Raw genomic sequence first — 23018 nt, 5'->3', positions numbered from 1 at the left:
CTTTTTTTTTGTTTGTTTATGGGAGAAAAAGCTAGTCTGCCTTTATAAATCATAAAGAAATGAAAAAAAGGGTACAATCCTTTTTTACCTCTTCAGGTCTTTTTTTTTTTTTTTGTATGGTTAGTTAAGTTTATCTTGTTTGACAGTGTTTAATTACTATACTGTATTTGCTTTGTAGTGGAAGCAGTACACAAGCTAGTGCAAACTCCAGAATATATCTGCAGTCACCGCTGGATGTAGGGCACATTGACCTGCCAGACCTGGAAAGTGAGGATACTTTAGAGTTACAGTTCCAACAGCTCAGCCTTCCTCAGTTCTGTGTGTCCACCCTGGAATATGCTGTACCTCTTCTAAGAACAGGTGAATGGATATTAGATGGTTTTTGTGTGTGCAGGAATCCTTATTTTCCCTCATTTTGTATCCCATCCCAGTAGGAGAATCCCATAATATTTTCAAAATGGGTGCTTTGTAAAGATTTTTTTTTTTTTTAAAAGCAGCCATTCTTAAGCACATTAACCACATTATTGTGGTTGTTTTGTTGTGGGATATTTGGTCAAGCTCTGTGAATTTGGATTGGCTAATAGATCTCTGGCTCTGTTTTGCCCTAGAAAAAGACGGCGGGAAGAAATTGAGTGCACAGGGGAAGGAGACGAGGAATGTAGTGTGATTCAAAGGGAAGAGAAAATAGTGAGTTTGGCTGAGACAAAGTAAAGTGGTACAGGGGTGTGTAGACTGACAAGCAGGAAAGAAACCCTCTCTTAACTAAACGGGGTTTCTTTCTGTCACCAGCATGAACGTGCAGCTCTCTTTTTTTCTCTTTACTAGTATTCTTTACAGGTGTCTCTATAGTTGCCCTCCATAAGCTTATGCAATTCACATTTTTAAAATAAAAATTCATTTTAATCAAAACTTATTTCTGTATAATCACTATGAAGGAAAAGATCTCTTTCTAACCCAGAGCAGGTACGTCGTCTCTGGGGCTAGCTCTGTAGCTTCCTGTCATGCAGCCCTGGTCTACCCGGAATATTTCTTGGCCTTGTCCATGTGAGAAAATATTCATGTGTGGCAGAACCTTTAGATTTTTTCTGTATTGTTCAGTCCTTTTTTTTTTTTTTTTTTGGTGGACATAGAGCCTTAGTGTCCATTTGCTAAACATTAATATTTCAGAAGGACTTTAGAAATAAAATCTACCTATTGTGCCACATTAAAATAAGTTCAAAAGTATTTCATCTTGTGTTTGTGTTTTGACTAATCTGTAATTTTTTTCTCTGTAAACTTCCATATACATTTATTAACTGAGGACTTGTATGATGAGAGAGAACGAATAAATCATGTGTGACTCGTGCTTTATCTTCCTGTCACAAATTGGAATTTCAGTATTTGTATATTTTACTTTTACTTTCTCAGTACTGACTTTGAGTACTTACTCTTGGGTCCTGTTTATTGCCAGGAAAGCAGATTTTTCTTGCTTCTGCAAAAAGGAGGAAATGGAATGATGGAATCCACAGATTTGTTCTTGCATTTCATTAATGATTTTACTAAAAGAAAGTGGTGATCAGATGAGTTGCAGAAAGGAACGAGGATGCCTTTCCTGTAAGAAATCTACATAACCTGTCAGTTATATTAGTTAGCCAGCTGAAAAATCCAGGTCACTTTTGACATCTGTTGTTATAGATTTTGTTTTGGTAAATGGAATATCCAGATAACTTTATCAGGAAAAGTATTTTAATGGGCAATTTATCTATCCTAAATTTATTTAGGATATATTTATATTTTCCGTTATCTGCCAGAACAGCAGAAGTTTGCATTTTCATAGATTTATAGTGTTAAATCCTGGCACCATTGAAGGCAATGGCAAAATTCCCCTTGAGTTCAAACAGCCCAGGGTTTCACTCATAGACTTTAATGCCAGAATGGATTATGATTATATAGTGAGACATCTAAGGCCATTTAATTTATAGAGAACAGATACATTTCAAGCTAATCTGTGGTTTTTGCATATGGCCTTTCAGTTGAGTCTGCCACTGCAAAGCCCCAGATTCACCGTACAGTCTTCTCTTCATCCTACAAAACAGCTATGCTTTGGCAGTTGGGGGAAGATTTTAGTTCCTTTGGATGATGCATAAGCCTACATCTACGCAGCAATGCAATGGGGGAGGGTTCCAGAGACCAGGCTCCAGCCTGAACCCAAATGTCTAGCCAGCAATTTTTAGTCTCCTGAGCCAACCACAGGTTTTGTATGCTGGTATAGATGTACCCTATGTGTCTAGATCTGGGGTGATGTAGTTTCTCCCTGCTCCCCTCACCTAGGGATGATGTAATTTCTCCTTACCACCCAACCTAGAGTTTAAATTCTTTACATGGCTTTGTCAGTGTAAGTGGGTTAGTTATATCTCCCTCTGCCTCCCATAGGGTGGTAATGGGACATAAGTAGAAAACAACCTACTATATTTTCAGCCCGTCTCAGGAGGTGTGAAACCCCATGATCTGGGGACAACCCTTATTTTCCCCCGTTCTCCCCTTCATAACTCTCTACCCCTCTGGGTTGCTAGTTTAGCAACAGTGTCTGAATTGGCCTTGGAACATAATTGTTGGCACAGTTAGTGGTACAGTTAATCTTAAATGATATTTATACGGTCTTTATTTTTCTAAACTGGTTAAATTAGTAGGGAATAAAGTAAGACCAAATGTGAAAAGTTATCTCATCCAAAAATTACACTGTAGTATATTTTGGCCTGCCTTGGATAATGTAAAGATTATTTGACTTTGTAAAGATTTTTATTCGGACTTATTAATGTATCACTTTATACTATATTGAGTGACACTATTTGTGTGAAAATATTTAAGTGGCTTTATGTTTTTGGAATATGTTTTAAATCAGTAACAAAGTTCTTAAATTGATCTTTTTTTATGGTTTCTAATTTACTGAATATATAATCCAGTATTTAACTGTCTAGATGCAAGCATCAATTTTAGACCTCCCTGAACCAATGATTTTAACAGCCACACAGCATTCTTATGGATCAGTGGAGCAACTACTTGGCCTTTGTTTTGAAGCATGTTTATAGAATTATGCAGTTCATTAATTGCATTATTTATTAACCTATTTGGAGCTCTCTTGGTTTGAGGAGTTGGCAGGTGATCAACTTTTTTATTTGAATACCGTTTTGAACTACATTGTGGTGTGGGGATGTGGGAAGCTCTTGTTCACTGTATTGAACTCTTTTGGACTAATTGTCGGTAGTTTACCAAGTGGACACTAGTATCTCATAGGAAGTAGGGATGTAAAAGGTTAACCGGTAAGCATTAGGCTTACCATTAACTGACCTGAACCATTAACCCCCTGCGTGCCGGCCAGAGGGGTCCTAGCTCCGGCAGTCCCGCTTATGGCTGTAGTATTTGAGAATGGTGGTCAGTTTTGTCTAAAATCCAAGAGAAAAGGCTGGTACGCTAACTTTGCTATGCTGTTCCTCAGTCATACTCAGCCGTACGTTTTCCATTTGCAAATAGTGACAGATTTCCAGACTCTGGTAGCACAACTACTTCATTTTCCTTTACCAGTATTACAGCAATATACATATTGATATTCTAAACCCTGTTTTACACGGAAGGGAAATTAGGTGCATCATACTTTGCTTCTAAACTTTTCTTAATTTTTTGTGGAAGTCAAATTGATGATTGCAGTTATTTCTGCATACACTAATTTACCAAATTTCCCCTTGCCCTTTAGTAGCGAAGTCTTATGTGCCTTCTAACAGCAGTTGATTCACAGCGAAGAGGTCTGTAAAAGGACTTCAACTAACTGAACGTGGAAATGTGCAGTAATTTGAAAGCCTAAAGAAATCAACCTTTATTTGTGACTGCTTAAGCGAATGAGGTAGGGTTACCACTTAGTTTTCCTTGTTTAATTTAAAACTCTCATCACACAATCGGTTCTTGAAAGGTTGAGGAAATGCTTGTTTGCATTAATTTCAGACTTCTAACAACTTCCAAATATATAGTCAGTTTAAATGTAATAAATGACTGATAATAAATCTAATACTATGTAAACATCTTAAATGCTATAAAACCTTATTTTGCTCTTTAAAAGGCAAAGAATAGTCATTCAGAGTATGTCTACACTTTGAGCTCGAGTGTGAGTCTCAGCTTGAGGAGACCTACTCAAGGTAGCTTTAATTGACCTGGTGCACTTAAACTAGAATGTAGCCGCGGCGGCACGACTGTGGGAAGATAGAGTATTTACCTAGCATTTCTGATCTCTGATGGCAATGCTTGATTAGAGCTAGTGTGAGTATGTCTTCGGGAGCTGCAAATCTCACCCCCAGCCTGTAGCATAGACAATACCCTAAATTACTATCCTTTGCATTTTACGTTTAAGGCAAAATAAGTATTAAAACATTTAAGGTATTTAGATATTATTAGATTCATTATCAGTCATTTGTCACTTGTACAACTTTAAACTGAAGTGTAGATGTACCCTCAGTGAAAGGTTCATTTTGCTTTTAAGAGTGGGTAGGGGATATTTTTATTTTAAATATATAAAATATAAATAGTTCCAGATTGGAAAATTCACTAAGATAAAAGTTAAAAATTATAAATAAATATATAACATTATTATAATTTTGATTTATAAAAATTCAAAGTAAAAATTCAAAGTTCCACAACTGACTGTACATATTTCTGGACTCAGTTTTCAGCTGCCCCTCCCTTTTTAAAAAGGTAGTCACAGTATGTAGCCCAATCTTGATCAGTTTATTTTAAATAACTAATTTAGCTCTGTTTAGGACCTTCTCCTAATATTCAGGGGCTAGCATAGATGCATTTCTAATGCATCAATCACTAGTATTAAGGAGCCACATGCATATATCCAAACTTAGACCAAGCTCTTATCCCTATTTTAAGTCTCTTTGGGGAGGGGCGTTAATCTCTTTGGCCTTCCTTTAGAAACATTATGTGGTCCTTATGCTACTTTATTTGAGAAAGGCCTGTCTGAAGAAGTTCTGTTGATATGATTGCCATCAGTGATATCACACAGCAAAGGTCCTCTACTCTGTACCAGTTCTTGAAAGTTTCACACTTAGGGCTATCAGCGGGAGCTTCCACCTTGATTGAAGGTGCTGCTGAAACTGTGAGGAAAGTGGAGAAAGAGTTGCTATTAAGAAAGCTTGGCTCTTTTCCACTGATGGCATTACATTTTAAGGTCCTGGTCCTTTATTTGGTGTTGGACTGGATGCTAATGTGGAGTAACATTCTGCTTTGTTTAGCAAGAGGACCACGATATGTTGAATTAGCTGTAGCGTGCATGTGGCTTGTATAGTCCTCTCCGGGTAGAGTGCACTGAAATTGTCTAGCTTGGAAGTCACAAAAGTGTGGATTACGTTAGCTAAGTCTTTATCTGTGAGAGGTGGGTGCAGTGTCCATTTAGAAAATGCTCTGGCTGCTGTTGCTGTTATCAGTATTCATGAGGTTGCGCTGAACCTTGAGACTTCATTCCACCTTGACAATGGAGATGTTGCCTTCACTAGGTAGTGAAACTGTTGCTTTTGCCGATCCTTAAAAGTTTTCTCTTTCCCTTTCCGTCACTCTCACTTCAGTCTTACCTGGGTAGTGTAAACTGACTATTTCTTGATCAGAATTCATACTCATCTAGACTCCAGATCAAGTACCCACCTTCAGTGTGGGAGGGTGGGAGCTTACTATGGAAATGTAGCATTTCACTACTAAATTAACATGTTTGAAACCATAACTAAGATCAGGAACACTACAGTGACCCTCCTGAGCTATAAATGGGAAACTTTTTTAAAATTTAGTGTGTGAACCTCAAAAGTACAAACAAGTATGTCACAAAGGAGTGGAAGCATAGGGAAGAAAGTGTACCCAGTGAGTCAATTGCAAGAAGACTTTAAGCATTGAGAATGCCAAACCTAACTTAGCCCTACTAAAGTTTTGCCCATGCTGGGAGGCAGGGCCTAGCTTGTCTTGTTGAGAAAACTGCATGATGTTGAGTCCACTCCCTATAAATATGCAACAGATAAAGCAGCAGCTGTCACTTTGAAAGCTTCCAGCCTTCTATCTCTGCTCCTTTTGTGGCCACTAATGGCTTAGCGGCAACTCTCATGTACAGCACATCTGCAGGCTTGCTATTCCACGTTTCTTTGCTCCCAGATCCTCAACTGTAAGAGTACATGAAGCCTCAAAGAGTCACCAATAGGCAATCCACATTAAGCAGAATGTAACCTTCTGGTTAATGGGGACCAAGAAAAGGGACTTACAAAATAAAAGAGTAAAAAAGGAGTAGGGGGTGGGAATGACAAGGCAAAAGATCCCAGATTGAAAAAGAACAGGAGAAAGAAAATGGACCAGAAAAATAAAGAAGTCTGTGACTATAGCTTGGGATGCCGGGAAAGGGCATAGCAGGATTATCCATCTACCAGCCTTTGATTAAAAAGTAGGGACCTGCTATCCTACTACATAGGCTAGTGTGGAAACATGCATCCTATGTTGAAAACAAAACCACCAAAAATGGGGAGATAACTTTCTCTCCTGCCTATTCAGGTGGGGCGTTTCAGGCAGATTTATCCCTGAGCTAGAAAGATCAATCAAATAACATCATATCCACAGCAGTGGTAAAATGTGTCTGCAATACTATAAAACTTTATACGTAAACATCCTCATATAGCCAACTGAATTTATTTGGCAAAATTCCTGTCCATGGTAAATATACATTAGCCTTTTTTTCCAGGAGTGTCTTCTCTAAGGAACTATTCCCTAGTTGTCATTTAGGAGTTCACCCAAGGTTAGCAATGCAACGTCTGTGTCTTCACTGGGCTTATAAAAATGCTAACAGCAGGCACAATAATACACTAGAAATGTCTTTGGTGGTAGCTTTTCTAGTATAGGCTATACTCATTAAAACAGCCTGGAAAATATATTAAAGTTTAGTAGCTTCATCACAAAATCTGTTTCCCTGCTTTTTATTTACTGTAGTGTTTGATAATAAGAACTAATATCTTCTTTGTTTCTGGAGGGTAAAGGAGAAGAAGTGAAAAATATCCCAGTAGCTCTTCCTTATTAAACATGGTGCTGCTGTAACTAGAAGAAGGAATTTATCATTTCAGTAAGCTGACCGTTGTGAATTCAGGGTAGTTAAAGAATCCAGGGTGGAATGTGACTTTTTCCTCACAAGAAATGTGAGTGGCTGGCTTTAAGTAGTCAGTGTCATCAACTAGCATATGAAGAGCTGTCTGTAGTACAAAGAATGAAACCATGTCAAGATCTGAACTGTGTGTGGGGGGTGCCTAGTACTTTTGGTGAATAGTGAGCTCTCTAGTGCATTAACTCTCAAAATGTTCTTTCCAGAAAACAAAGAAAAAGTAGACGTGATTCAAAGCTATTGCTGGATGTTGCAATGGTGACAATTGATGCTAACTGAGTAGCATGAATGCACAAGAAAATTAATTTTACAGATGTTCAGAGTTAAAGTATTCCCTGGCTGAAAAGGGGCTGTTCTACTAACATTAAATCATTTATACTCTGTTTACTATTGAACTGCTGTAACATCTTTCACATTTGCATTCATAGGCAATAGTAGAGTGACAATGCACGTTCTTGAATTACTTGCTGAAGATGTGCTTCTTATTGGTGATGCAGTATCTGAAGATGTTTGGGAGGACAACAGCCTCTTTGGGTTAGAGTTGGTGAGTCTGGAAAGTTTCTTATCTTTAGACTTTGGTTAATGGTATTTAACAGTTTGCCTTTGCTGTAGACATCAGGCATTTTCTGTACTGGAGGATAGCCAATTCTACTGAACTCCCCTTTTTCAAACATTTAAACAGTCTAATAATTACAAAAAGTTGATATTGCTGGCATGGTCCTCTTATTTTAAACTTTGATATGTATACTCCTCCTCTACTAGAAATATTGAAGTCATAAGAGTTTAAGGCCAGAAGGGACCACTAGATCATTTAGTTTGACCTCCTATGTGTCACAGGCTGCCAGCACTATCCAGCACCAGCGCATTAAACCCAAAAGCAGAAATGAGACTGAAGTAAATGAGACCCACAGGGAGAGAATAGGAGGGATTAACATGCACCAGTGCTAGAGGCCTTGCAATGGAGGGGAAATGATTAAATGAGATATACACAGACAGTCCTGGCAAGTGACCCACTCTCTCATGTGCAGAGGAAGGCAACAACCCCCCAAAGTCACTGCCTAACTGACCTGGGGAAAAAAATTATGACCCAGAAATGCTTATAAGTTTCATGGGCACTTGGTCTTCTGTATTTTCCTTGTTCTGGTCGCAGCTTGACAGCCCTGCGAAAAGGGATCCTATTTTTTTCTTATTTCAGATTCTCTAGAGGAGAAAATTGACTTCGGTAATCCCTTCAAGAACTAGTAGGAGATGCTTCAGTGCCTACTTTTGTCCTCTACCCATGTTTCTGTTCTGTCTTTTTGTTTTGTTTTGTTTTTTGTATTTCTGTTCTCATTGGTGTTTGGAATGCTTCCCAATTTTTTGTGATGTGGATTTAATTAGTCTGCTGTTTTCCTCTTCCAAGTCAGTAATGTAAATCTAATTGATTGGGAAATAGGGGGCCTGATACTATGAATGGTCACAGGCTCAACTATTTGTATCACTAGCAGGGATGCAACTGTTTTTTAGGAGTAATAAAGCTTGATTCTACCACTGAGTTAATATACTCTTCTCATGTTCCTAAACCAGGAAGTCAAGCTACTGTATTAGTGAGCGAAGGAGAAATAAATTTTCTGTATTTTTTCAGATGAGTAGGAATCCTTTTCATCTGGCTATATAATACCTGTGGACAGTGTTTACTTTAGAAGAATTATTGTTCGGTTCAGTTACTTGTTTCCTACACATTTCCTTGCACTTTGGGCATGTTGACTCAGATTTATATAGTATTTGTTAATTGCTTAGCACTAATTTACTAATTTTCAGAATTGATCAGCAGCTTTCATGTTTACAATAACCACCACCTTCTTAATCCAGCACTGTGAGTAGTGAAGAATAAAATTAGTTATATAGCTAGGTATCAGATATCGTTCCTACTTTCCAGATTCTAGCAAACCAAGCTTTACTAACGGTTCACAATTCAATCCGTTCCTCTCTCTCTCTCTCAACATCCAAAGAGCTGATTTAATCTGATAGTGATCTCCATTCACCAGTGATTGTATCCATTCCTTTTCTGCGCTAGACTTCTAAGCAGTTCCTGAAATCTTTATTGTTTCCTGGTAGGGCCAGTAGACATAACAGAAACTTTTGATGTTCTCAAGACTCCCTTTTTTTACTTACTAGGAGAAAGTAGATATTCACAGATTTAAATTAGATCCCAATGTTTCTAGTATTGAAATAGACTTTAAAATGTATTTATGCAAATATTACAGAGTGATAGAAGATCAAAACAAGATGGGGGAAATACTAATTAGATTTTTTTCTTAAAAAATAAAAAAAAACCCTCCAAATCCCAAAACTAGTGTTCAGAATCTCTAAATGTTCTAGAAATTTTCAGCCCATTTCTGTGTAAATGCTAAAATACAGTTCAACTTGTGTTATATTTCTGGAAAAGAATAATAATAGAATGTTGACACTTTGCTTAGTTGTACTCCTTATATCAATATTTCACTTTTGTTCTTGCAAAGGTCCTGCAATAATAGAGAATGATTGGTGATGATGCTTTCTGTTGATAGGAATTTATATTGTATCTTTTGTTTTCTCTTGCAGAAAGATAAGCTGCTTATGGTCCTGGGTTCACTTGGAGAAACCATATCTTACCACAAAAGTAACATCAGCTCAGAGCAGCCTGAGCTGATGTTAGTGCACCACAGAATGGCATTTATTAGCATTTCACTTTTCAGCATGCGACTATTGCAAACACTTCTCCCTGTAGAAAAGGTGAGGGGGAAACAAAGTTAGTAATGAGCTGAATATTGTTAATGTTTTTACTGATTTTAAAAAGTAGTCTTGTTTTGTCTTTGAATGCTAGGAGAGTACAAAGAGGTACTTTCCTAAGATGAGTTTGGTTGTTGGTGCTGGTAACACAGCTTTGTTGGCAAGAAAGGAAACTTGGTGAATTGCTGAGGTAGTAGGATAATGGAATAGAGTAGCCACCTCCACCATCTTCAGTTTTTAAGCTTTTACGGGCCTTTGGCTAAGGTCTGTTGCAGTTTTCAATTTCTGCTAAAGATAGAATTTTTTTTTTTTTGGTGAACTTTTTTCACATTTTTTTTTTTTTTTATAGAACCGAGGACTTCCTTCCTCTCAGCTCCTGGAATGAGAACACAAGTGTGGGTGGGTGTGTTGGAGAGCTAGGAAGAGGCATGAAAGTGTCACATTTCACTTTGAGTCATGATGTACTTTCATGAGCAGTATGTTCATGAATGTCTAAGATGAGCAGTAGAGGTCCTGCTCTGTATAACGGTGAGCAGGAGCAAGTGGCTTGGGGCAAGAAGACTCTCTGGTGGGAGTTGGCCATTGGAATGTTGGGTGGAGCAGCATTGTCACGTAAATAGTACTTACTCTTGAAGGTTCTTTAATTCATCGTGACTGCCGCTAGCACTGTGCATTCATTATAGATTAATTATTTCCAAATACCATACCTGGAATCATATTAGATCAGTAGATTAAGTTATGCAGGAAACAGATATTAATTGTTCTAATTGTGTGATTAGCTTACAAAAGGTTTATTTGCTTAGATTGATTAACTGGATAAGCCTTTTAAAAGGATACTTATACAAAAGCATAATTTTATCACTGCCGTGTTTTTCAAGCTATTCCAAGGGTTGTGTGGTTTGCGAGACTATGCTGCCCTCTGCTTGTTAATAGCAAATTGAACGCTGTTCAGATAGAATTATTTTTGCTTTACTTGCTCTATGTATTAAGAGACTTGAACTTTTGTCTGATGCCTGGACCATTATGTGCCATGATAATACCTTATATTTTGCAGTAACCTTAAACTTTTACTGTTTGCAAAGAATTATTACATCATGATAAACAGCTCTGCAATTATCTATAAATTGTAGGCAGTCTAAAAAATTGGAGCTCTATTTAGGAATGGAATCTTTAGAAACCCTGGGAGTTTTTAGTTTATATTTAATGACTTGTCTGTATTTAAACAATTTTTTACTGCTTTGCTCTGCAGTGTAACTTTGGTTTTTTTCAGAAGTTTTGCAGCTTAACATTCATTGTCTAGGAGGATCATTTAACTGATACAAATATGATTTACCATGACTTGTATTGTACTATTTAATGTATATGCCTTCTCTCTAGTCCCTAAAAATTGTAGATATATCAATTTTTGTGTAAACACTATTTTCATTACTATCATTTTGAGTTCAGCAAATGGTTTTTTGTTTGTTTATTTTTTATCTTGTATATGGACAGGAGTTGAGCAATATAGCTGTCAGACTCTGAATTACCAATATGAGCTGAGTGACCACTTATTGCAATCAGAGCAAGTTCTCATCTGGTAATATGTTGCAACACCATACAATTGTAAAGCTGCAAGTATTTTAGGGATTATAAAGATACCTGTAATGATAACATTATAAAGGGCAAGAGGCTACAGAAATAATTGAGTCTGTGTTACCATCTGGTGGTTACTCATTAGAGACAATTTAACAAATTAGTGGAGGGTCCGATCCCAGGGCTGGACTATGCATATATATATTACTTTAGCACAGACTTCTATACCAAAAGCCTATAGGCTCCCCTCAGTTTTTCCTAAAAGGTCTCCATCTGTTCAAATTTGTAGAATCCTGAAGTCAGTTTTCAGATTTTTTTTTTAAATACTAAATAGCAGCATTGAGGGTTGCACTTTTTAAATAATTCAAAAGCTGAATTTAATAGCTAATGTTTATACTAATTTTTTCCTTTTTTCCCCTCCCCCTCAATTTTTTCAAGGCTAGCAAAGTGTTACCAGAGAGCTTCGTGACTGCTTTATTTCTTCTTTCCTTGGACATGCCCTTCTCCTTGGAATATCCAAGTATTCATGAATCTGTTGCAGCCTATTTGGAGCAGATGAATTCTGAGAACTACAGTATTTATAAACAAGCTGCAGAGGCTGTCTATTCAATTGACTGCACCTGTAACTTTATGATGGATGTCCGTAAGGAGGTATTGGATTCTGGTACAAAAACTATATTGAAAAGCTGTTTGAAAATTAAAAACAAACAAAAAAAACTAGAGACCAAAATATTTAGGTGTGAGAATATTCATTGTTCTTTGTTGATATGTGTACTTTGTTACCCTCATGTCAGAAATCAGTTTCACTTAATATCAACCACAAAGTTGAGAAAATCTGGCACATGGAGGAGGAAAAAATAAGGGGGCATTGCTGTGTGAATTTATAACCAGAAAGGTCTGAAAGTAATTAGTAGTATATTTTAAGGAAAAAATGCTGTAAAGTAATTGTGCACTACTTGAAATGACTTAGAACATTTTATATTCCAAGCAGTCCAAATAAGATGGCACTAACAACAAGGTAAAGACATTTGGACACTCATTACGCTACGAATCTTGAGAGAGAGATCCTTATTGTCTTCATGTGTTTCATGGACATTTACTCTGTTAGGTACTCTGAAGTCCTTAACAAGGAGACAAGGAATAATGTGTTTTATAGTGTTAAATGATTTCAGTGTGGTACTAACCTATCTTCTTCCATTACCCAGTGTAAAGTTGTTCCTGTTTGTAGAGACTACTACATTCCTTGTTCCATTAATAAAGCCAATAGAGAGAAGTTACATCAGGCACAGTCCCAAAGAAGTGTAATGTTACTTCTGGACAGAAGTATCATCATGTAGTTAGAATTCTGAGTTCATTCATCAGTTACATACACAGATTCAGAAACTGAATTTATGTCCTTGTACTTAACATCCAACTTAATTAGCTCTTAAAATTAAAGTTTAAATGATTTATATTTAATACCTAACTCTAAAGGGTTAGCCCTAACAGATGTACAAAAACATAATATTTTATGTTTTGATGAGATTCATAAAGCTAGTTCTAATACAGATAATCTGGATTAATAGTGTTATACTTTATAGACCCTAGTTAAGAAAACACTTATTGATCTTTACTGTAGTCTTGAAGGGAGTACTTCATTATTAAAATGGCTTAAATATTAAGGGCTTAGGAATATTTTGAGATGCTCTGATGAGTTATGGTCTTAATGCTGCAAAATGATGGGCACCCTCAGTTCGTACTGAAGTTAATGGGAATTGAGGAAGTTCAGCACCTCTGAGTTATTTAGCAGCCCACAAGATCAAGCTGTAGATGTAGGCATTTGTACTCGCTAACATGGACAATTGATCACCATTGTTGTAATTTGTTTTAAAAGTATTTAATAGTAACTGTAACTTGTTATCCTGGTTAACCACATGGAATAGTGTTGTTTTCATTGCAGAGAGAGACTGAGCGTGGCAAGATGTAATTGGTGGATACCACCAAATTTTCTAGTCCTCAGAATGTATAGAAGTAGCTTATTTTTTAAATTAACATTAATAATTGCCTTTTATTTTTTATTTTTTAGGGAGAAAAACATTTCTTTGAATTAGTGGAATTGGCAGATCAGGCCCTAAATAGTCTTCCTTATCATCAGCACTTTCCCTTGCTTCAGGAAATCATCCGCGTTTGCTTGAATATGTAAATAAATTATTACTTTAAATTATTACTGTTTTCTTTGTATAGAAGAACTGTGTCCCATATGTTGCAGGTGAAGTGTGGAATCTTTACTCGTTCTAGATTATGGTCTTGTTCCCATCCTTAATTTATCCAGGCATATCTTAAAAGAAAAGAGATGTGCAAAGTTTTGTCACTAAACTAGTTACAAAAAGAGAGAGAGCATTAGGATTTTTTTTAAAAAAAAGCATCTCAAATGTATTTGAAGATCGAAGCCACCATTTTAACTCTGACATTTCTTGAAAACAGATTAGAAAGTAACTTTTCAAGGAGACTTGTTTAAGGACAGCCTGGCATAATTTTGCCTTTGAAGCTTAAATGTGATAATGAGGATTTTGGGGAGTAGCCCTTAAAACCTTTCTGGTAAACTGTCTCTCCTGGGTTGTTGTCCCTCCTTCCCCTTTTGACTGACTTCTGCTCTGATCCCCATTTTGGATATTTTCCAGAGAGATATATATTTTTTTTTAACTGCAGTTGTTCTGCTAGCGTAATTTCTAGAGAGAACTCTTTCTTATGTTGTAAATTCCAATGGGAATTTACTTACCAAATATGTTTTTAAAGCGTACAATAGGTAAATACTTTCTGCTAGTCTGTGATTCCTGAAAAGGAGATTCTGCCTTGTAGCCTTGGTATGAAATTAAAATTTTAGGTGGCTAATTATACTTCAAAATTCTTTTCATGGCCAGTGGGTATCAAAGACTGGGGGATGCTGTGTCTCACCAAAGAGCCTTTTGTGGTCCCGCCCATGCTCCACCCCCAGACCATCTCCTGCTTCCTGTTGGTGCTCTGCGGCTCTCCCCCCATGGCTGGAGCCCTGGGCTGGGGCTGGTGCCAGCCTGCGGCCAGGGACTCCGGGCGATGGGAGCTGGTGCTTGCGCTGCCTGCCCGGTGTTTTGGGGTGGGGGTTAGGAGCACGCCACACCACCCGGCACTCTGGGGCTGGGTGGGGGAGCTGTGTTACCCGCTCGGTGCACTGGTGCTGGGGGCCGTGCATCCCGCTCAGCGCTCCGGGGCTTGTGGGGGGGGGGGGGGCGGAGGGTGCCGCTCAGCGCTCCGGGGCTTGTGGGGGGGGAGGGCGTGCCACCCGCCTGCCTAGCATGCCGGGATTGTGCGGAGGCATGCTGCCTGCTCATCCACCCGGTGCTCTGGGGCTTGGAGGGGATCTCTGCAGCTCACCTGGGGCTCGGGGCATTCTGGCGGCCCGTGGCTGTGGGGGGTTCTGTCGGGGGTAGCAGGGTGGGCTGGGCAGGGCCTTGAGTAGAAGGGGTGGGCTGGGCTGGGGCTAGCCATCCTGTGCCCAGGTTCACCCTCCCCCCATGATTCTTTTAATTTTAATATACATAGTTTCTTTGGAAGGCTGTGGTTTCTGAGAATTGTGAGCAAGTTATAAAGGCAGGAAACAACAAATTTCATAGTCCGAAGAGACATATCTATTCATGCTTCCTGTCAGAAAATGTGAATTCCTCTCCTCTATTTTCTGCTGCTAATTAGGTATATCTGATAAACGTTTATTACTGCAAGTGGATTTGCCACTGCCTATTAGTGCTAAGCAATCACTTAAAAAAGTTGTGCTCCTTTTTTCAATATCCACTGCAATTTTGAGATATGCTTCGTGGACATGGAAGCATAGACTAGCCAGGTTCACTTTTGTTTCTGGTCATTTTCACTTCTTGGTCCTTGTGCATTAGTGCAATGTCATTTGAGCTGATAGCTCTTCTAGGAAAGGTTCACTTATAGAAGAAGTTTACTGAAAGTATTAATAAAGACACAAACATATTTTTGAATCTATATCCAAGTAATTGATCTGTTAAATGTTTATTACTGCAAGTGGATTTACCATACCAATTAGTGCTAAGCAATCACTTAAAGTTGTGCTCCTTTTTTCAGTATCCATTGCAGTTTTGAGATAAGACTTTGTGGTTTTAGTTATGTTGACTCACTTATGTGTATGTTGTTTTGATCATGTGCCAGATTTATACAACTTAAACATGATGACTAAAATGTGAAAAATATCACAGTATTTATACAAATTACAAATACATTTCAAATTCCCCAACCAGGATTACTACTCTGATCATCTATAGTGCCACATTTCATCAAGGAAAACTTAAGTGAAATGTACAGAAGTGAATATCAGTATTATAAGTTGCAGTTTTACAACATTGGAGGAAAATTCAAAATGACCTCTGAACTCTATATTGAGTCATTTCCTCTTCAAGATGATGACTGTCTGTACTTTAGAAGGAATGTTGCCTGTGTGCCCTGCTGTACACTGGATGTCGTCATAATTTTGCAGAAGTCCTCCATGTCTTACTCTGTAAAACAAGCATGTTTATCAATGTGGTACAACAAACCGTACAGCAACTAATTTATCTTGGATATTTAACTGTTTCCACTTGTAGCTGGAAGTCTGCCCAGGCTAACCCATTGCTGCAAGCAGAGAGTCAGAAGGTGCTTCTCCATCTGTTGTCCCATCCTCTGCTGAATATAAAAACTGAAGCTTACCATTGCTGTCTGGAAATTGTTAAGGTTAGAGCTACATATGGGTTTTATAATGTTTTCTTTGAAGAAAATGTGGATTATTTTTTTTGTCATTTATTAGTGATTTTACAGTTTAGTCTGTTTCCAGTCTGCTATATGTTGGTCTGGACTTGAAGATTGATGTTTTATTTGTAAAAGAGTGAAGTTGAACTGGTTGGGCTATAGATCGTACTAGATATAGTGGCAGGGGTTAATAGAGTCTGGGATTCATATTGTTTGATAAATCCAAACAATGTGTTTAGCTTTTTCCAAATACCCTCTCAATATCCTGCATGTCGTTAATTTTACCTCCCTTATAATAGATTAAAATGTGATATTTAAATTAATTTTAGATCACAGATGAGTTATGCAGTCTAATTAGCTTGGACACTGAAACTAGACTGGCTAGGTTCACTTTTGTTTCTGGTCATTTTCCCTTCTTAGTCCTTGTGCGTTAGTACAATGTCATTTGAGTTGACCGCTCTTCTAGGAAAGGTTCATTTATAGAAAAAGTTTACTGAAAGTATTAATAAATATACAAACATATTTTGTGAATCTATATTCAAGTAATTGATGAAGAATCTCTTTAAACTAATAGATGACCTGAAAAAATAACATACATTGCTTTGTGTCCCTTTTCGTCTCTGACTTAAACACCTGTTTAAAGTGTTTAATTTAAGACTAGTCAACTTTTTTGTGTATGTACCTAATTTTGACTTTAAAAATATCAGGAATATTAAATCTTCTCTTCATTTTTCTGTGGATATGTTATAGATGACTCATACATGTGGATTGATAAGGAGTTTCTCATCCTTTAGCCAAAAGGATAGAGTTGTGAGTTCCTTAAAACACAGCTGTATTCTGAAAAGTGACTAAGTAGAAATGGCAACTTCTTACTTAAAAGCTTACTCCCTGCTTGTATTCAGAGTTGTATTTGTTCACTTTAGTTCACTTTATTTGTTCATTTTTACTGCTTTTTACAATTCTGTCTAACCGTTAACTCTTCCAAAAGAACAAAACTATGGGCAAAGAGAACTATGGATTCTTTTTCTCTATGAACAGAACTGTTTACTAAGTTTCAATTATTTATATTTGTGCAATCCAACTGAAGGCATTGGTTGTACATGTGTGTCACTGAGTGGCTAATTTAACTTATAATATCTGTGTTACTGGGGCTGATGCATAAGATAGAAAGAACACTAGTTGAGTTTCACAGTCAGCAGTTAAAATCAAACATCATTGTACTTGTAAACAGATGGAAATCCTCTAGAAGCAAATAACCCCCCCCTCAGTTTCTGCCTTTGTCTTCCCTTTGCACAGTGCCTAGCACACTGTGGTCCTCGTCTGTAACTTATGCACCTAGGCATTACCACAATACAAATAAGTTTCAAACTACTATTTTAAATCACATTTCACACTTCAGTACCTGTCCTGAATGTTTGCATTAAATATATATTCACAAAAAAACAAAAGTTTAAGGAGTTTGAATAAAATCAGGTAGCTTCTCAAACGTTTTTGATTTTCACTTTCATAGTATCTGTGACGTCATAATCCTAGTAATTCTCCACTTATCCATCATCTAGGGCAGACAAGAACTAATTTTTTGGTACAAACAACAAAAGAACAAAAACTTTTCTCCAGGTCATGTTCTATATTTTAAAGAGTAGTGGTCTATTTTTTCCTTTTGTAGGGCACCTTTAAGGAATTTTGGTGAAATTCTGTTCCTATTGTAGTCGATGGTAGTACTCCATTGACTTCAGAAGAGCCAGAATTTCTTCCTTGGTCTGTCTCCTCTCTCCCCCTCCCTGCCATGTTTTCTGCTACGTGGATTATATTTGTCTAATCTAGCTTTTGCAGAGTTTGGGAAAATATATGCATACTGGGTGAGATGCATATCATATATTTAGTTTATCTGATTCTTTTTACTAAATCTTCTTTTAGTAACCCCCCCACCCTGTAGTTTTATATTTAGGAATTTCACATGGACCATTCCAGAAGGTAGAAATGCCATTCAACCTTTAAAAAGAGTTCATGAAGGATCAGTGTCTACAGCCTACTTTGCTTGGGATTCTCAGTCAAGAGGCAAAGGTGTCTACTTCCATAGTGCTCCACTTTCAGGGACTGTGGTCCTCTGAAATGGTCAGGAAATGCCCAGTAACCTCAAATGAGAATTGAGGTATCAAGTTGTCACAGCAGGAAAGGGAGATAGCAACAGCCTGTCAAGAGTAAAATATTTGTATTGTCATATAAATTTATGGAGCAACAGTAGCACCAACGTCTATTCTGTAGCTCCTGAATGCTTATACTTTGCATGGCAATTGGGGCCATTTTAGCATCGTATGCTCAAGTCCTTATACCTGGAACACACAAAGTAAGAAATAGCATCTGCAAGACAAGGTATAGAAATAGGAACTTCCTTGAATTTTGAAATTAACCATTTACTTTTTTTTGTTCTAGGAATGTTTGGGTATCCATAATGTCACAAAACCTGTGTCTTCTATTTGTCATGGAGTTCATTTTCTTCTTCATCCAAAAGTTTTATATGAAATCTGTACATTTGGCCTCCAGGAGTCCCAAAATGAGGTATAATGTTAAAAAAAAAATCTTATGGGTTGACATTTATGCATGAAGGAATGATCCATCTCATATCCTCAGTGGTGTTTTCAGTTTTCCATTGAGAGATGGAAAGATAATTTTAACTTCAGGAATTGTAACAAAAGAGTTAAAAGTACCTTTTACTAAGAAAATAATAATAAAACCGAGAAATAAAGTTATTAATTACACTGCTTAGTTTCTTACATACACAGCTTCTCTGTGTATATAAAGTTATATATATATAAAGTTTTTCAGTAAAGGATTCTTTCCTGTACATTACTAACATACAAATGAAATTAACCTGGTTTATATCATTAAATAAAAACCACCTCTAATGCATTGATTTTATTTGGAAGATATAGTAAAGAGGAATATGTTTTGTTTTTAATCTTATTATCCTGACTAGCAAAATATCAATTTGCAAAATAATACTTTAAATACTAGTATAATGAAGTCTGTGAAGTGCCTATAAAGTTTAGTGAAGGGGTAAATAGATATTCTCTGAAGAATGAAGACAGTATTTTTTTAAATGTTGGGTGCCCTTTGAATTTGTATTAACAGCAAATAATCTTAGGTCCTGATTCATCAAACACTTCTATGTTTGCTTAAATTTAAGCGTGTGAATAGTTCTGTTAAAAGAAAAGGAACTCCCATGTGCTTATAGTTAAACTTCATGTGTAAATGTTTGAAGGATTGGGTTCATAATTTATATTCATTCCCTGGATCTAATTTAGAACTGGTGTGAATGAATTGAAATCTAGTTGAAATCAATGTAGTTGTACCTACTTTCTAGCAGATTTGGATTTGTACTGTTGTCTGTTGATTGTTAAGGATTCCCTTAAAACTATATGCAAGCAACATTTAACAGCTTTCTTTAGCTGCAAATTTGCTTAAAAGCATTCTTTCAAAGATTAATATCTTTAAGAAACTTAAGTCAAATTTTGTTGGAATATATACATTTTGTGTGTGAGTTTTCTAATATTGTATTTTCTAAAAGAGCAAGTATTGTAAAAGCTGTGTTATCCGGCACTTTATCAACTGGAAAGCTCTAGAAACCGGCATTTCTGATATCCATTAAAAGTCCAGTTGGTGCAGGGCCGGCAGGCTCCCTACCTGGCTCTGTGTGGTTCCTCGGAAGTGGCTCCTAAGTGGAAAAACGGCCATGGGGGCTCTGTGCATTGCCCCTGCCCTTCCCCGAGCACTGGCTCCTCAGCTCGCATTGGCCAGGAACTGCGCCAATGGGAGCTGCAGGGGTGGCGCATGTGGGCGGAGATACTGACAATTTTGGGGAAAAATCTGAGTCAAGAAATGAATAAAAACCAACCCTTTCCCAGGAAAAGTACATTTTGACAAAATAGCTTTTTGTCACATTAGTCACCAGCTTTAGCTAGTGGTGCTCTGAAACGTGAGTGAAATACAGGTGTTTGCATTGGTTGTGAATCTCTTCCTTCAGACAGTCCTATTGACAACTCAAAGCAAAGTAACATGATGTTGAGTTGTGAGCTTAATGTGTCTAGGGATTAATAAAAGTGCATATCTCTTCTCTGAAGAATACTGTGAAATTTTTTTTCTAAATTTCTGCCTCTAATTATTCATAAATAATTCAGAAAAAAAATTGTATGTATATAAAAACACATATATGTATATAAAAACACGAGACAGAGAGAGAGAGATTTAAATGTCAATTAAGTGTTTTGCTGGCATAGTACTTTTGACTGTTTTCTTGAAGAAAGACACATGGTCATGCAACTATCTTTAAATCACTCTGGGGAAAAAACAGTATGTCATGGAGATTGAGAATTAAATGTTCCAGAGAAGTACAGTCACATAAGAAGGGAAAGAGAACTTGTTGTATAAAACCAGAGACTGAAAGAAAGTAAGAAAGAGGCCAATAGGTGTCTGAGTTCATAGTGACTAATTTCTCTTAATGAATACTACTTTCAGTGCTTGGAAAGAGTCATTAGAATTTGAAAAGAATATGAATCAAAGATTGGGGGGGAAGTTATGGACAAAAGGGAATAATGGGATTTGACAAACCTAAAAAAATGTCAGAGTGTAACATGTATCTTATCATATTCTTCACAGAACTTTTTTTTCTTTTTAAGTAGAATGTCCAGTGCCATAACAGCCACTCGGTAGCTAAGCTGTAAGTGCATTAAAACTTTAAGAGTCTAATTGTGGCTTTATCCACTAGTATAAATAGGAGGTGGTGCAGAGTTTGCATTGCCACATGTACTGGTTGCAGAGGAATTATTCAGGAAGAGCAGTCCCTCCCCTCATGGCTACATGCCAAAGTTGCCTCAGTTTTGAACCATCATTTAGAATGGTTGAGCCTGCTACCTTTGGTGTAACCAGCCTGCTCTGTGGAATGAACAATGGCCTCACCTCCTTCCCCCTCTCGCCCTTTTGGGATGAATGGAGGGAATATACCCTCTGAGCTCTGAGACTAAGGGTTTCAAGTCCTTGCATGAACTGTATAAGGGAGAAGAAACTCCTTGCTTGTTCCCTCTTTATGTTGTCTCCTGTAAGGGTCTTTTGCAATCTAAGCTCAAGTGTGGAAGATAATACTAAACTAGCAAGTAATAGATTCTAGTGCATATTGATGACATTTCATTACAAGTGTTTTCTCCTTCAAAACCTATTTTAGAATGCACAGCTTAATTTCATACTGTGGGATCAACAAATTCTTTTTTCTTTATTACATTATTTTATTCTTTGTTGTTGAGCAGGTGAACTCTGCTGCCAAGGCCATTTTCATGTATCTCCTGCAGGGGCGATTGATGATGACAACACTGACCTGGAACAAGTTTATTGAAGCCCTCTATCCCATCATTCCAATTTTACAGGTACCTGCAGCTTTTTTTAAAGCACAGTTTGTCTTGAGCTGAGGTTAATTACTTTACCATAAAAACACTTACACTGCAACATTGTCATGTTACACAAGGAGAAGAAAATTCAGCAAGGTAGAGGGTGGAATAGATGAGCAAGTAATAGTCACCTGAGCAGGCCAAAATATAAGGGTGTTAAATAGGGGACAGTTTTGTATGTGTCCTAAACAAATATGGGAAGTTCATTGCAATTGAAGAATCTGGTTCAGACTGTAGAGATAAGATAAAATGACGAATCATTCTTCCCTGTGTCAATTCACAACCCAGCCCTCTCCATCAGCCCAAATTCTTGCCTCCAGGTTCAGGAAAACTGAAACTTTAATGTATTTCTAACATATATCTCAAAGTATTTTTTACAAGAGTTCTATCTGCCTTTTAAACCTTCCAGACCAGAGGAACACTAAAACAGAACGAAAAACACCAAACTATAAATGGAAAAAATCCAAGAAGCTTTCCCTTAGGAAATCTTCTTAAGATCAGGTCTTGTATACCACAGTTTGGAGCTTTAGTCTTTTTGTTTTTATTCTATTATTTGTCTGCTTTGTTTTGCCTGAGAGATCTTAATGTAAAAGAAAATACTACAGTGTTTTATTGCAGTTAAACAACATTCTCATCTTTCAGAATGGAAAAATACCAAAGTGTCTGTCTTTCCTGTCAGTGATTTGATGTATAGATTAGAGAACAAAAAGTTGTACAGTAGCTAACCACATGATCTTATGTTTCTCTTATGCTCCCTCCTCCTTTTGCTTGCCATAGGATTTATTTAGACTTTGAATTTTGTAGTTAATTGACAATGTATTAACTAACACAACTATATGTGAAATTGAACACAACTGGGAACAAATACTCGTGTCCTGCAACAAATGTTTGCCTATGGTAGAAATTACAATTGTATTAGTTAATATGTAGTCATTGACACTTGTTAGAACATGACTGAAAATTCCAGTGTAGATGAACACACATTCTCTTATGGCATACTGCTCAAATTAGATTGCAAACTTTTTGAGGGAGGAACTGTATTTTACTGTTTATGTAGCATCTAGTATAATGGACTCCAATATAGTTTGGTGCCTGCCGGTGCTACTACAAAGTAGATTGTAAAAGTAATAAAGATCTGGCCATTTTTGCTTTATTTTCCCTCATTGGTTTTTGCGTCACTGAGTTTGGACATCTGTGGGAGGCTCCTGATTATTCAAATTTCATGTAACTTAGTGCAATACAGACCTAAATATGCTTCATATCTTTTGGCACAGATTGGCTGTCGTCCTCCATTAGGGTGGCATACCTTTTTGAAACTCTTCTGTTTTCTTGATTAAACATAATTA

At 37.1% G+C, this 23018-nt stretch overlaps 1 protein-coding gene across 1 annotated transcript in view; it reads left to right on the top strand.

Moving 5' to 3' along the window:
* Positions 1-23018, top strand: part of RTTN (rotatin) — a 151885-nt gene that overhangs the window by 15794 nt on the left and 113073 nt on the right. Inside the window, exons 9-16 of the mRNA XM_074944710.1 lie at positions 179-360; positions 7582-7697; positions 9737-9907; positions 11915-12127; positions 13542-13654; positions 16093-16219; positions 18668-18793; positions 21535-21651. Of these exons, the coding sequence (XP_074800811.1) occupies positions 179-360; positions 7582-7697; positions 9737-9907; positions 11915-12127; positions 13542-13654; positions 16093-16219; positions 18668-18793; positions 21535-21651 (1165 nt within the window). The remainder of the gene's footprint in view (positions 1-178; positions 361-7581; positions 7698-9736; positions 9908-11914; positions 12128-13541; positions 13655-16092; positions 16220-18667; positions 18794-21534; positions 21652-23018) is intronic.

Source organism: Natator depressus, chromosome 2 (genome assembly GCF_965152275.1).
Source record: "Natator depressus isolate rNatDep1 chromosome 2, rNatDep2.hap1, whole genome shotgun sequence".
NCBI classification, from domain to species: Eukaryota; Metazoa; Chordata; order Testudines; family Cheloniidae; genus Natator; species Natator depressus.
Note: the sequence above shows the minus strand (reverse complement) of the source record. Positions and strands in the feature narration are given on the sequence as shown.